General features: G+C 43.3%; 1 protein-coding gene across 2 annotated transcripts in view; it reads left to right on the top strand.

The window, feature by feature from the left end:
* The window catches only part of chtf18 (CTF18, chromosome transmission fidelity factor 18 homolog (S. cerevisiae)), a 35630-nt gene that overhangs the window by 12736 nt on the left and 7714 nt on the right, over positions 1 to 15180 (top strand). Inside the window, exons 4-16 of one of the 2 annotated variants that reach the window (XM_085783370.1) lie at positions 8854 to 9043; positions 9191 to 9283; positions 9617 to 9669; positions 9770 to 9911; positions 10910 to 11134; positions 11224 to 11321; positions 12459 to 12582; positions 12696 to 12832; positions 12937 to 13030; positions 13625 to 13723; positions 13879 to 14009; positions 14750 to 14861; positions 14956 to 15180. In XM_085783370.1, coding sequence (XP_085639496.1) covers positions 8854 to 9043; positions 9191 to 9283; positions 9617 to 9669; positions 9770 to 9911; positions 10910 to 11134; positions 11224 to 11321; positions 12459 to 12582; positions 12696 to 12832; positions 12937 to 13030; positions 13625 to 13723; positions 13879 to 14009; positions 14750 to 14861; positions 14956 to 15180 — 1723 coding nt within the window. The remainder of the gene's footprint in view (positions 1 to 8853; positions 9044 to 9190; positions 9284 to 9616; positions 9670 to 9769; positions 9912 to 10909; positions 11135 to 11223; positions 11322 to 12458; positions 12583 to 12695; positions 12833 to 12936; positions 13031 to 13624; positions 13724 to 13878; positions 14010 to 14749; positions 14862 to 14955) is intronic. The other variant, XM_085783376.1, reaches the window with a different exon arrangement.

The raw sequence follows: 15180 nt of genomic DNA, 5'->3' as shown, positions 1-15180 counted from the left end.
TGTCTTGAAAGAGACTAGAGTTTCCCAGGTCACATATGTCATCTTCCGAACTTCATGCATTGAGAGCTCACCCTTCCTTGTCATGAGTGCAACCTGCATGTATATTGAGGGGTGAAGATTTTTCACAAACATAGACTTAAAAAGGGGGCTTTCCTCCAAGCCTGGTGCATTCTTTCCTTGAAAATATGCATGTCTGAAACGTTTGTAAAAGTTTCTGGGGTGCTCAAGACGGGAGTGTTTAATTTGAGAAGCTGCAACTATTCCTGAGACCTCATCAACAGGGGAAGAAAACTCATCTAACAGTGCTTGACAAAGATCATGGTAGTTGTCTCTGACTCTGGGAGGAAGTGACTGCATGAACTTGTGAACAGCTTTTGAGCTGGTTTTCCACACAAGTTTGACTTTCTCCCTGTGGGTAGCGCTTGGTAAGTCAACTAGGCTGTGGTCTAGTTCACTGAGGTAATCATCAATGTTATGATTACCATTGTCAGGATCAAAGAATTGTAAGTCCTTAGCTAGGAACTCAAGCACTTCAAGGCGGGGATACTGGGTGGTCCTGTCAGATGAAGGCGAGACTAAGCTATCCTGGACATCTACCGCCTGTGCTCTGGGTCTTACAGGTGGGAAGACAGGGACTGAACCCCTGTCATCCCTCTCCTGGTGTTGCAGGGAAGAGGATGAACAGTCCTGAAATGCTCTAGTCCCCCCTTTGGAGGGCTGAGCACGGGTGAAAGCATAGTTAACTGGCTGAGAATGAGGTGCAGTATATACACTAGATGATACGCTACATGTCTCCTCACTATCTACGTGAGGAAGATGGGAAGCCAGGTGGCTGTTACCTCTGCACCTTAGTGGAGGTTGGGGAGCTGACTTAGTTCCCAAGGACTTCAGGTCAGGTGGGAAATGTCCCCATCTGCATGGGGAAGGAGTTAACCTTCCTCCAAGGGAGGAGTGTGAATCAGAGTAACCTGAATCACTTTGTCTGAAAGACTGTGGAGAGTCAAACCGTTCTGACCTAAGTTTAAACAACTCCTCCTTCTGTGAGCAGAGATCTAACTCTGCTGAGTGCAAGCTTTCTAGGTAACGTAAGGCTTTGTGGTTTGCTGTCTTCACTTCTTGAAGTAGACTAGCATTTTGCACTCTTAGGGACTCTACCTCTTGTTCCAGAGTTGCTTTGGTCTGAGCTGAAAGACTGGCCTGTCTGTGGCAGATCAGAAGCATGCATCTTAACAACGGGCCCTTGGATGCTCTCTGAGCATCCCATCTGTCATTAAGTAGCAAGTCCAATTCTTTCCTACACTCACTGAGATTCAACTTGTTGATGAGTTCAGAGTAGCCGGGGTTTAGGCTCTGAGCCAGGGCAGACATGAACTGCTCTACAGAGGGGTTCTCCATTATTACTCTGAGGGGTGAGATTAAGCAAATCTGAGAAACCTATAAAGCAAAGCAAATTGTTTGCAGTGGTGTTGCTTGGCAGACACCTTGTAGTAGTGTAGCTTTGGCTATGCACTACTCCAGTGGTTTCTTACAGTAACTCAAGCTGGGAGTGGCAGCGAGGTACAAAACTTCACAGGGCTGGCAGCACACTGTGGCTCTATCTTCAAGCTCTACTCTTAATCAGGTTGAAATGCATGGCAGTGACAACCGGTACAAGCTCTCTAGGTTACACAGGGCCGGCGGCACGCTGTGTCTTAAAGTTAAGGGTAAGGGGAGCACTTAGCTTAACAACCAATTTTGACAGAACAAAGTAGCATTGAATACGTGGTATTCAAATGCGGGACAGGAATTCTTAAAGTTCCTACAGAGAAGACTCAACTGGAAAGACTAGCAACAGTCGCAAATTCTTGATGCAGCACAATGGGCTTAATTCTCAAAAGAGTTTTAGCAAAACTCAGGAATAAATCAAAATTCAGCACAATTCACTTTCTGCATGTAAAGTCAGATGTCTACTCGTGTAGCAGACTAGCTCTGTTTTATGTGAACTTTTTGTTAGTTCAGTTTTGGATTTCACTTTCAGTAATGTCCAAAATTTTGCTCAAAATTAATATTGCACAAATGTGAATAAATGCCAACAGTACACAGCCTCACACGGGGCACCATTTATGTTGTGCTCTAGCACAACTAAAGAGAAAGTGTAATTATGTCTCGCACGGGGAAACCATTTAATGTTGTGCTCTAACACAATTTATAGGTAATTTATTAAGAATATTTAGATGCCTCACAAAGGGGGCACCATTTATGTTGGGGTTATACCAACTTATAAGAAAAGTGTTATTAAGAGGGTTATTGGCTATCAAATTAGTAAAATATCAATACCAAAATATTAATAATTACTACAAAAATTATTAATGGGATTTAATTTTATTAAATCCACCTCGGGGCACCAGACAGCCAATGTACCAAAGTCAGTCTCATAAGGGTGTGCTAACTATTAATATAGAACCTTGTTTAATGATTAAATTAATAATTATAAACAAATTAACATTATTAATAGCTGCAAAGTTGAAGGATTTAGAAGTTCTACTGCGTAGAGGTTGGCATACTCACTATTGTACAACATTAACAGACGAGTAAAGTTTCAAGGAAGTTTATTGGACACATCTAGAAAATGGAATAACAAAACATGAAACTAAGACAAGCTACATACACTATGTACACGTGTGTGTGTGTGTGTGTGTGTGTGTGTGTGTGTGTGTGTGTGTGTGTGTGTTGGTGAGAGCGTATGGCTATGTGTCGGTGACCATGTGTCTGTGAGGTGTGAAGTGTGATCTCAGACAATGGGAAAGATGGAGGATGGTTGCTTTGTCCTGAGACAAAGGGGTTTACAACCAAATGGCCTCCAAGATGGCCTCTAAGACCAACCCCATGTGATGTGGGGGAGGTGAACAAAGGTGTGTCCTTTGTTCAACGCTCAAGTTGCATGTTAAACATAGGTTAACTAAATATGAGACTATAGCTGACAACAACAAAGCAACAACAACAAAGCTCAAGTATTTAAACTGATTTCAATCAATACATACATTGGCATGGTTGAAGTACTCTATGCTTAGTCAAGGTGCAAGGTAAGCTAACTAGACCCAGTTACGTTACCAAGTCACGTGAGGGTGAGAAGATCCCGGTGCTGGTGGGGATCCTGCGGTTGCAGGGTTGCCGGTCCTGTTGCGGTTTGTCAAGTCCAGTGATTGTGTCTTTGTCCAGTGAACTACAGCCGCCCTGGCTGTGTAGTTTGAGTTCTGTTGAGGAGAGTCCTTGGTTGCTTGCTTTGTTTTGTGGCTCCGTAGCTCAACTAGCAGAGCTTGCGTCGTGCTAGCTGGTTCCTTTTCTTTAATCCGTTGGTAGGCACTCGCGGCGCTACCAGTGGAGGCGTCTGCCTTGTGCAGGCAGGCCTCATGGAGATTGGAGAGCTGTAGCAGTAGCTCCAGGTGAGGAGCTGAGAGGAGCGGCAGCTCCTGCTGAAGAGCGGGGAAGAGAAGAGGGCGAAGAGAAGAGAAGAGAAGGACACTTCTCCTTTTATATGGCCTGTGACCTCACCGGTCCTGGGGCCATACCTGACCAATGGTGGGTCAGTAGTGGAGGTTTCACACCTAGGTGTGAAGAGGTGAAGGACGCTGGGAGGCTGAGTTCAGAGGGTTTCCTTTGTTTGGGAGACAAAGGAGGCCATGTGGTCAGGTCCTCCAATTTGAATGGGCTGAGTCCCAACATGGTTAGATGGCAGGAACCTTATCCACTGGGATATTCCAACACTAATAGTGAAGTAGAGGTTTGATGAATATGAGATTTTTGTTTTCTGTTGCAGAATTAGCAAATAGTGCAAGCAGTGACCACCATACAAATGTTTGACCAAGGTCGGAATCGAACCCACAATCTCATGGTCAGTAGACTTCCACTCTGCCTCTAGGCCACAGTGCACACAGTTGCAGAGACTGTTGTCTGTTAATGATCTGCACTGTCAACATCAAGAAAGCTTGAGAGTCAAGCTTGAATGACTTAGAATGAAAATTTCTGTGAATTTCAGGCTGAGAGCAGCAGTTTCAACATGAAGCAAGTTATCAGAAGTCAACAGAGGACGACTGGGAAAATAATTCACTATAATTGTTGTTGAGGCAAGATTTGAACCAGCAACCTTCAGGTCTCCAGACCAGCAAGCTAACCACTAGGCTACAGACAGAGACAGTATGTGAGGGGTAAAGAAAACCTTTGATAATAGGATCACTGGCTTCTGCTTAAAAAAAAAAGTAAGGAATCGAACCCATGACCTCATGATCAATAAACCTTTACCGCAACCCTTTTCGGCCATTTTAAAACCAGCTCATTAGCAATTCACCTCTGGGGGGTGGGCGGAGACTGCGCTGTTTTGCACCCGCCCAGCCACCTCCTCGTACCCCATCAGGGTGCCAGGTGAGCTATACCTGTTATACCTTGACAGCTACACCGAGCTGCCAAGGCTTTCACCTCTGAGCCAGATGAAGAACGGGGTGGGAGCTTGTTAGCCTCGTAAACCAGCCTCTCGCGGAAGTGCATTTCATTTCATTCCGAGGGAGAGTCTGGCCTCATCCCCATTCTAAGCGTTTCGACTGAAACCCTCAGAAGGCCGAGCCAATCAGCAACGCCGCTGTGATTGACACAGCACGTTGGCCAATCAGGGACCGACTGGTGCAAAGCCCCGTCGCTACACCAACTTGTTGATTGGCTGGACATTGTATAATTACAGATTCAGCGCATTTAGTGTAAAACTCTACACTGGGATTCGATCACAGACTGGAGCATAGTCCTTGCTCACTGTGATAGCTGCTCTACCAGGTGAGCTATACCTATTATACCTTGACAGTTACACTGAGCTGCCAAGCCTTTCACCTCTGAGCCAGATGAAGAACGGGGCGGCAGCTTGTAGCACTAGTGCCCTCCCCTGGAGCTGTGACACATCAGCTCCAGTCTCCCTGAAACTGCCAGTTTGAGTCTGCCATTGGTTCACAGCAGTTTGAAGGCAGAAAAACTCAGAAATGCAATTTTGCACTTCCTTTTCTGCTGATATGTGCTCTAACACAAGAAAAATGCCACAGGAACATGTGAAAAGCTCAAAAAACACGATTTTCACGGGAGTGGGTCTTTATAAAAGCATCATAAAAGAGCCATTAGAAGTTTGTCTACAAATCAGAATTTGAATGAAGTCTCTAGCAGAAAGTACAACATGAATGAGGCAGGAATCGAACCCATGACCTCATGATCAGGAAACCTTAACTCTGCCACTTTGCCACAGAGAGCACAGACATAAGCATGTTGCCATTGTAATTTGATGATGTGCTGCAAATGGTGGCACTAGCAATTAATGCGTCTCTTAACGACCACCTGTAACCAATTGAGGGCTACAAAACTGGAGAAAATAATTTGTCTAGAGTTTAATTTGCAGAAAAAGTTAAATATTTTAAAAAGTATAAATAGTTAAAAAAGAGAAAAGTAACGCCGATAAAGTTCAAAAAAAGCTGCACGTTTTGATATATGAATTGTTGAAATAGCACAACACCTAACACACTAACCATATGGCCACAGAGAACCTGAGTTACAATGAGCTTTATACTATGAGGAATCAAAGACTGTCCAATGACAGCTGAATAATTGGAATCAAAAGTCAAGCAATGATGTGAAATGACTGAGGCAGGAATCGAACCCGTGACCATATGATCACTAAACCTTTACTCTGCCACTCGGCTACAGAGAGCACACTGCTTTCAAGACTGTTGTCATTCATTGTAATGTGATGATGTGCTGCAAACTGGTACGAGTAATCAAGGAGATAACAAACACCTGTAACCAATTGAAGGCGGGGGAGGAGAGCAGAATTCAACATAACATAACAAGAATTCTTCCCTTGGATTCGAACCAGTGACCTTAGGGTTGGCAGGCAGTTACCCTAACCCCTACACTACAGAGGAGTTGTCAAGAAGAGAGGTTGAGACTTTGATGAATGTGAGATTTTTCAATGATGCTTAAAACAAAAATAAATTAATATAAGTTAGCCACACCAAGTAAGAAGAGGACTTTTTTGTGACCTGTGACTATTTTTTGGTGAATTAAAATGAATTAAAAAGCACTTAACAGCAAGTTACAAAGTTGAGCTCCTTCTCCTGCTGATGTGAAAAAAATGCATTGAGCTTAATGAGAGCAGAGAGCTCCCTGGCTGCATTTAAAAAATATTTAAAATTATTATCTAAGTCTCTTTGCATTTTTGACCAGAATTTTAGCCAGAAGACAAGTGTGGCTACAAAACTGGAGAAAATAATTTGTCTAGAGTTTAATTTGTGGCCGTGCTGACAGTTTAGCCAGAAAAACTCTAGAATGTTTTTTTGCCTCTCTCCACTCTGACACCACTCTGGCTCTGCTCGTTAGACGCAATACACACACATTATAAAGCTGAAAAAAATCAGAAAAAGTTAAATATTTGAAAAAGTATAAATAGTTAAAAAGAGAAAAGTAATGCCGATAAAGTTCAAAAGAAGCTGCACGTTTTGATATATGAATTGTTGAAATAGCACAAAGTATGAAGGACTAGAAGAAGACCGTAAAAAGGCGGAAGAAAATGGCCAAACAGAAGAACAATAGTGTGACTGCTTCAGCAGTCACACTAATTAAGAGAACAGTACCAGGACAATGTACATTTCACCGAAGGGGATGGCCTCTATGACATAGTGACACTGAGAGAGAAGACATCACAAATACTGCGATCTTATTTTTGCAGACAAGAAAAGGATGAGGAATCCCAGAAACAAGCGATCATTCAAACAGCTGCACAATTGATCAAAAGTGATATCAAGTCCTATGTCCCGTCCGTTACAGATCAATATCCAAGCACCGAGTCACTTGAGCTTGACTCTGCCCTTTCGTTTATTCCTGAGACTCTCCGTAAACTTTTGATTGGTCTTTTTGTGGGTAAGGAGACAAGCCGAAAGGTTGCAGGAATTGGACAGGCAATTGTCCAGGCAGCACGACCACGTGCTGTAGTAGCTCCATTACAACTTGGCCTTGCAATACAGGCACATCTTATGTATCGGTCAAGATTCCTGGTGGATACCCTTCATGGAATGAGATTTGCTTCATCATACAGGGAAGTTTTGCGTTTTGAAAAGAATGCAGCAGATTCAGTTGCCCCAGATATGTTAGCGGATGACATAGATGTACTGGACATGACACTTCTTTTTGCTGGGGACAACGTCGACCACAACATCCTTACTATTGATGGCAAGGGGACCTTCCATGGAATGGGAATCATAGCAGCAATCACTCCAGGGCGAAAAAAGGACTGTATCATTCCAAGGAGACACATTACCAACCTAGATTTTGCAGTGCAAAGTAAAATCCCAGTCATCAAATATCACTTTGCGAAACATGTGCGCCAAACCATCGTGTTCAACAACCTCCCAGCACTGATCAACTGTGACAGAACAGTTGATGTTCTGTGGGAGCTCTCACTGAACTTCAAACAAGAAACCCCAGGGTGGCAAGGAATGATGCATATCATTCACCAAGGACTAGAACATCCAGGCCAATCATCAGTTGTGTTCCTGCCAATGATTGACCTGTACTCTGGGGATAAAACGTGTATTTTATCCACATTGGATTTTGTTTGTGACCTGGCTATAAAACACAATGCTCCACCCATTATTACGTTTGATCAGCCACTGTACTGGAAAGCAGCAGAGATCATTATGGATGCACCACAGAGTAGTCCCTTGAAACGCATAGTCTTAATGCTTGGAGGTTTTCATACTTTTATGAACCTACTTGGTGCAATAGGCACACTGATGGAAGGCACAGGACTCAGGAACATTATGGAAGTTGTCTATGGTTCAAACGCTGTCCAGCATATGATGACTGGAAAGTCCGTCCAAAGAGCTTTTCGTGGACATTTGCTGGTGGACAGATGTCTCAATCACCTGATTGTGTCAGAGCTGCAGGAGGATGACTCGCAGTTTGAGTCATTGGTGAACCAAGCTGGAGAGTTGTACTCATCCATGGTAACAAAAGAAACAATTTTGGAGAATGCTGCAGCATCAGATATGCTGAACCAAATCAAGGAAAAGGTGGACACGAAGAGGGCGCACCTTAGCACAAGGTCAAAAACCAGCCGGCTGTGGGTGAACTATCAAAAGATGCTGCAGACAGCCCGAGCTCTGATCAAAGCAGAACGCACAGGATCTTGGCAGATGCACTTGTGTGCAATGTTGGATTGTCTGCCAATATTTGCAGCCGCTGGGCACTACAACTACCTAAAATCGGCATATTTCTACCTCCAAGAAATGTGCCAACTCGAGACCAGACACCCTGATGTATATTACACTGAAGTCGTCAAAGGTCACTGTGATTAAACTCATGAATAATTGGATAAAATCTTTTTCTTTTTAAAAAAATCAAATAAAAATCAAAATGGCCAAAGCCAATCGATTGATTGACATTAAATTACCTCAGGGGGGTTTTGATAATCAGATATTTAAACTAGATATTAAGACTTCTTCAACTTCAGGATTTGCTATTGTCTCCTCTTTGCTTCTTGATTAAATACCAGGAGAGATTATTACATTTAAGTCGTGAAAGGTCACTGTGATTAAACTCATCATGAATAATTGGATCATACTTTTTTTTAATCAAAATGGTCCCAAGTCAATCAATTGATTGACATTAAATTACCTAATGGGAGTTTTGATAATTAGATATTTTTATATCTAGATATCACGACTTGTCAAACCTCAGGATTTCCTCTCTTCTGGGATTTTTCTCCTCTTATTTTTGATTGTTGGTCAGAAACACTGTCACTGGCGCTACATGTACACGACAACAGATTCCTACATGTTTGTTTTCCAGGTCTACTGCTGCTGCGTTGGACATCAGCGGCTTTGCAACGATCCCAGAGACGCCCAGGCGACTCCCCACAGCGGCGCCTGCATCGCTGCATGTGCTGAAGCGACCTCCGTTAGAGGGAGACTACGTCAGTGTGACAGACTCATCGGGGACTCGGGTCTACCTCCGGCAGAAAGAAGAAGCAGCGACAAAGGTCAAATTCCTGAGCGTTCACACATCTGTGATGTTTTCTGTTACACAAACACACTCAAAACACCTCGTGGTTAAAGCCTGATTCACTGTTTGCTCTGGTCTCATTCACGTCTTCATGTCATCAAACTGTATTCGGTGTTTTCTCCAGACACCGGACTCCAGATTACTACCAAACTCCCAGGGTTCACTGGGGCTCCTGGCGATGCCCATAAGTGTGTTAAGAGAACAAGAAGCAGAAAAGGTGAGTGACACGGCCACACACACAAAATCCAGACCATAGTACAACTGACTAGAGTCGTTCTGCAGCAACAAAATCAGTTTGTTCTAATTTGACACAAATCAAAGTAGCTGAGAAATCTCATCTCGTAGTTGACAGAAGTTTAATATCTACACAAAGCACGTCTAAACTCTATTATTCATCATTTTATTTTGCCTTCAACACAATAATACCTTGACAGTGGCCTATTTTTAAGGCTAAAACAAGAAACTGTAAACATGCATTGATTGACTTTATTAGTAGATGTATGTGGATACCTAATTTTACTCATTTCAGTTTCTCTGTTAAATCCCACAGCGTCATCAGCAGGTTGTGGAGGAATCTGAACGCCTCACACAGCTGCTGGCCAGGTAACACACACACACACAAAGAAAGAAAGAAACATAAAAAAGTGAATGGATGCAGTACTGTATTTGCTTTTAAATTGTGTCTTTCTTTGATCGACTGTAGCAGTGTGAACGATGTGCTGGTGGAGCCTGAGAGCAGAGAGGACGAAGAGAACGAAGATCCTGCAGACACAGAGGGTTGCACCTCTCGTCTGTGGGTGGACAGGTTTTCTCCCCGACACTACACAGAGCTCCTCAGTGATGATGTAAGTGCTGTGTGTGTGTGTGTGTGTATCACTAGCTACATTTCCATTGCAGGTTTTCGCAAAACAAAAGTACAATTCCTATTTGCAGGTGTTTCCATTGTCAAGTGTTTTGCGAATGAGCTGTAACTCTCGTAAAGTCTAGTCTCACGACTGCAACAGAAGGAACTGTTGTTTGGTTATTCACACGGACATGTTATTGTGTGATACCACCTGAGTTATGTTTAGTTTATTTAGTTTATTAAGGGACAGTGTGCAATGACATTAATCATTTGCAGAAAATGAAGAGATGGTTGCTAATTTCCATCTGCAGTCCCAACATATAACATATAAAAATACACAGAAAACACAGACCACAAACTACTATACAAGGGTGATACATAAAATGACACAAATAGACAATAGACAACACATAGACAATACTGAAACATAGTTTCCACATCTAAAAAGACCAGGTCAAGTGCAATACATTTGAGAAAGGTGTACCCTATCCTATATGGTCAATGGAAAGAAAAGCTAAGTCATACATGATACAAAATACGATAAAACATTTTAAAATATCAGACTGAGTTGAATGATTGTACCTCACAATAAAATAACCCAGTTGGGTGAAAACGGTCCACGGGATGGGATGACTCAAAACAGATGGGAGAGAGAGGGAGAGCGAAGAGAAACAGAAAACGGGATCAGATCTGATCAGACTTGGAGTGACGTGAAAATTAGAAAAACGTTTTTCCATTTCACTTTTGTGATACACTTTGATATCGAAACGTCTGAAAAACCACCTTACGAGAGCGTAAAAATGTTTTGGCGATATTTGAGAGGTTTTTTCGAGACGTAGGTGTTTCCATTTCCTGTTTTTTATTGTGATATTTACTGTAGGTTTTGCGCATTTCTATAGGTAATGGAAACGCACCTACTGTCTCTGTTATAGATAAATCCCTTTTTATTGACCCTGCTTGAATATCTGATTAAAAATCGGTGTGACGTTGTCTTTACAGTTCACCAACCGCTGTCTGCTCAAATGGTTGAAACTCTGGGACACCGTCGTGTTCGGACGTGAGAGGAAGTCCCGCCCCGTCCGGACCGAGAGACAGGTTTCCAACCAGCACTCGTTCAAACCCAATCAAGGCAACCAGAACCCAAACCGCTTCAAGACCAAGATCGAGATAACGGAGGAGCTGCTGGAGGCCGAACTGGACCAGTACCAAAGACCTAAATACAAGGTCTGCATCCTCGTCTTGGTGCAGCATCAGTTCATTGACTCACAGCAGCGATGATGAAGAGCTCATTATTTCTCTTTGTCCCTCTCTAGGTGGCTATGTTGTCTGGTCCTCCGGGTTTGGGGAAGACCACCCTGGCTCACGTCATCGCTAAGCATGCTGGGTACAACGTGGTGGAGATCAACGCCAGGTGAGTCGAACCAAATCAAGACTTCATCGTGAATAATACAAAGTTTACCCTTTCTGGAATTAATGTGTGTACAAGTGGTCAAAATACAAGGATAAGGGCATTTCAGGCTGTAAATGTTGATTAATGTGATTTTTTGAGTATTAAAGGGATAGTTCAACATTTTGGCAAATTGGCCCTTTGCCATAATCCCTATAGTCATAGCAGTAGGTTTGTTACCTTTAATTGTCGGTGCATGCTATTTTTAGAACAGCGGAGCAGAGCCGCGAGCTGCTCAGAGCTACGCTACGGAGGCTAATGCAGGGTTTCCCGCAGCGGTTTCCTGTTAAGGTGGGCGCCTTAACAACAAAGAGCTGCCGCCTAAACTAACGTAAAAAAAATAAAGTAGCGATATTCGCCGCCCCCCCACCCCCCGGACGATCGATTGATTCAGACACCATCTTAACTAACACATTTTCTGGGGGATACACTGTAATGGAATTTCTTGGTTTCAGGAAGCAGTCTCTGCATTTGCCACGAAAACAACTCTGTCTCATATCGTTCCGTTATTATCTCATAGCGTGGTGAATGTGCAGGTCACAACTTGTCCACCAGAGCGTTTTGGAGTTGTTGGATTGTGTATTTGATGAGTTTGATGAGGAAACCAAGAAATCCCATTAGCCTCCGTAGCGTAGCTCTGAGCAGCTCACGGCTCTGCTCCGCCGTTCTAAAAATAGCTTGCACCGACAATTAAAGGTAACAAGCCTACTGCTAAAACTAAAGGGATTATGGCAATGGGCCAATTTGCCAAGATGTTGAACTATCCCTTTAATATTACATTATTTAAGGTAGTACTGAAGTACAGAATGAAATGTGTGGTGGAGAATGAGTTAAGGGATTTTGTAAATCTGTGATGTCCGTCAAATGATGGCCATTAGATTTCCCTCTGTGTTTTGTTTATTACCAAGGGAGCTGCCGTTGTTTTATTTTTGTTTTGTTATGTGTAAGTGAGAATGTTTATGTGTATGTTGTTGTATGTGTGTCCGACCCCAGGAAGATGCTGTTGCAGGTGCTAATGGGGATCCTAATAGATAGATGAATAAAGAAAGGATTACAGTGAACTTCTTGTCTAATTTAAGTGTTGTTGGTGTTTTTTCCCAGTGACGACCGCAGCGCCGAGGTCTTCCAGAAACGCATCGACACGGCAACGCAGATGAAGTCGGTGTTAGGAGCCAATGAGAGACCCAACTGCCTCATCATCGATGAGATCGACGGAGCGCCCGCTGTACGTTCAGGGCACAGTGTGAATCAGTGAAGACGACAAGTGGAATAAATGTGATTACAAGAGTCTGCATATTAATGATCTGTGACTGTGTGTTCGTCTGTGGTGCTGGACAGGCGGCCATCAACATCCTGTTAGCCGCTCTGAACAGGAAAGACGGAGCCAGCGGAGAGGGCGGGACGGAGTCTGTGAAGAAGAAAAAGAAGAAGGAGTCCATCCTGCTCCGACCAATCATCTGCATCTGTAACGACCTGTAAGAGAAACCGTAACCAACAGCAACAAACGGCTTCATGGCCACATAGATGTGACACACGTGTAAATGATGATCCTCGTTCCTCGATGTCTGTTTGCTTTCAGTTACACCCCTGCTCTCAGACCTCTGAGGCAGCAGGCCTTCCTCCTGTCTTTCCCTCAGACTCAACCTTCCCGCCTCGCACAGCGACTGTCTGAGGTCAGCACACACACACACACACACACACACACACACACACACACACACACACACACACACACACACACACACACACACACACATGCTGTGTCTCAATTCGAATACTTATACTTCCATGGATTGAGAAGAACGACCACCGCACACTTATAAGACTCTATGCTGATACAAGTTATTGTGAACAACGCATTTCGACGCTACGAGCGAAATGCGTAGTTATGATTTTCTGTATTATGATCTTGTTTTTACATAGGGGAGGTATTTTCCTTTTTTGGCTTCCACCTCTCCTGCACAAGTTTTAATTTCATTATTGTAGGCCATATAATGTGCAAATAAACTAAACTAAAAGCTAAACTAAACAGTCCAAAAACGGAAGAAAACACTGTGACTGCACAATGACAGTATTCGATTTGAGACAACACTAAGTGTCGAAATTCGCGCGCTACAGAAATAAGTACATAGTGTAGATACTAGAGCATGACAGTGTGCTCATGGAAGTATTCGAATTAAGACACAGCTACACAAATTGAAAACAGATAAATGTGTAAATCACCAGCACTACATGCTGATGAATTGAGTTTTTATTTGTTGTTGCAGATTTCCCTTAAGCAGGGGATGAAGGCGGACACGGGCACTCTGATGTCACTGTGTGAGAAGACGGACAACGACATCAGGTCTTGTATCAACACACTACAGGTGAGTTAGTTAGTTAGTTAGTTAGTTAGTTAGTTAGTTAGTTAGTTAGTCTGAGTGGCAGCAGGCAGCACTTTGAAGGAGACTCTGTATGTTGGCGAGCTTCTGCCCGTCGGGAGGTGGTGGTAAAACGTGCACACGTGACTTCCTCTGTGCAGTTTCTCTTCGGTCGCGGCCACAAGCAGCTGAACGCCAAGACGATCCAGAGCGTCTCTGTGGGACAGAAGGACCAGAACAAAGGCTTGTTCCACCTGTGGCAGGAGATCTTCCAGTTACCACGGACTAAAAGGTGCTTTTTACTTCACCCTGTCTCAAGTTTGTATCGTTGTGTTGTTTGTCATGAAATCAGCTGAAGTTTAAAGTTTAGTCACGAACTATGAAATGAAGCAAAGAGATGAAAAGGTTTGGTGTCATCAGAGTTCCTGCGTTGTTCACCGGAGTCCACAGCTGTTCAACTGTGGAATTAGAAATGAGTCTGTCATAGAAACACATCCCTCCATTCACCCACAAGTTTCTAATTATTCTGCTCATTCAGGTCAAACTGAGAGACGTTAGAAGCAATTATTGTTATAAACAGATGGCAGATACAAGTTCTTTCCTTGGTAAATATAGTAACTCTCAGTTCAGTAATCTTTACTGCTTAGCTAGCGTGACGCTGACATCTTGAATTTAACTTGGAGAACCGACATAATGTGAAAAATAATGCAGTAAAAACAAGCTTTTAGTTTTTAATTGTTTTTAATTTGCAACATTTCCTTCCTTTTGTCTTTTATATTTATTTTAGGTGTATTCCTTGTGTAATGTTGTGCTTTGTTTTGTTTTTGTGAAGCACATTGAGTTTGTGTTTGTCGCACGAAATGTGCTATATAAATAAAATAGTTTGATTAAGGGTTTAGCTTGAGGGTTAAGATAGGAACTGGAATTCATCTTGCTGGCACAACCTCAAATCAGCGATGTTAACTTCCTCTGCTTCTTTTATTCTCACCTGGCTACAACATATCTACCAATCGTCCTAATTTGTGCTTTCAGGAAGCGTATTGGCCAGGGCTTCGAGGAGCAGGGTGCAGGATCTGGAGCTCAGAGGTTTCAGCACATCTTACACCTGGCCTCCTCCAGTGGAGAGTTTGAAAAGGTTTCTCAGGTAACAAACCCAGAGCAGCGACTGAAGCATCAAAGCAATGACCCAACAGGTTGAACCTCATTGTTTATTCCTGGTGTCTCTCTTTGTCCCTCAGGGTCTGTATGAGAATTACCTGAACATGCGAGTGCGAGACCCCAACCTGCACAACGTGTCCGAGGCTCTGGACTGGCTGTCGCTGTCGGACAGGCTCAACCACGTGATCATGCACAACCAGAACTTCTCCCTGATGAGATACCTGCCCTTCCTGTCCGTCTCGTTCCACTTCCTGTTCGCCAACACGCACGTGCCCCGCATCAACTACCCACACAGCCACCACGAC

This window comes from Trachurus japonicus, chromosome 1 (assembly GCF_045865225.1).
Source record: "Trachurus japonicus isolate A0001 chromosome 1, Traja_1.0".
NCBI lineage: Eukaryota > Metazoa > Chordata > Actinopteri > Carangiformes > Carangidae > Trachurus > Trachurus japonicus.
The sequence above is the reverse complement of the archived record's forward strand: the minus strand, read 5'-3'. Positions and strand labels throughout refer to the sequence as shown.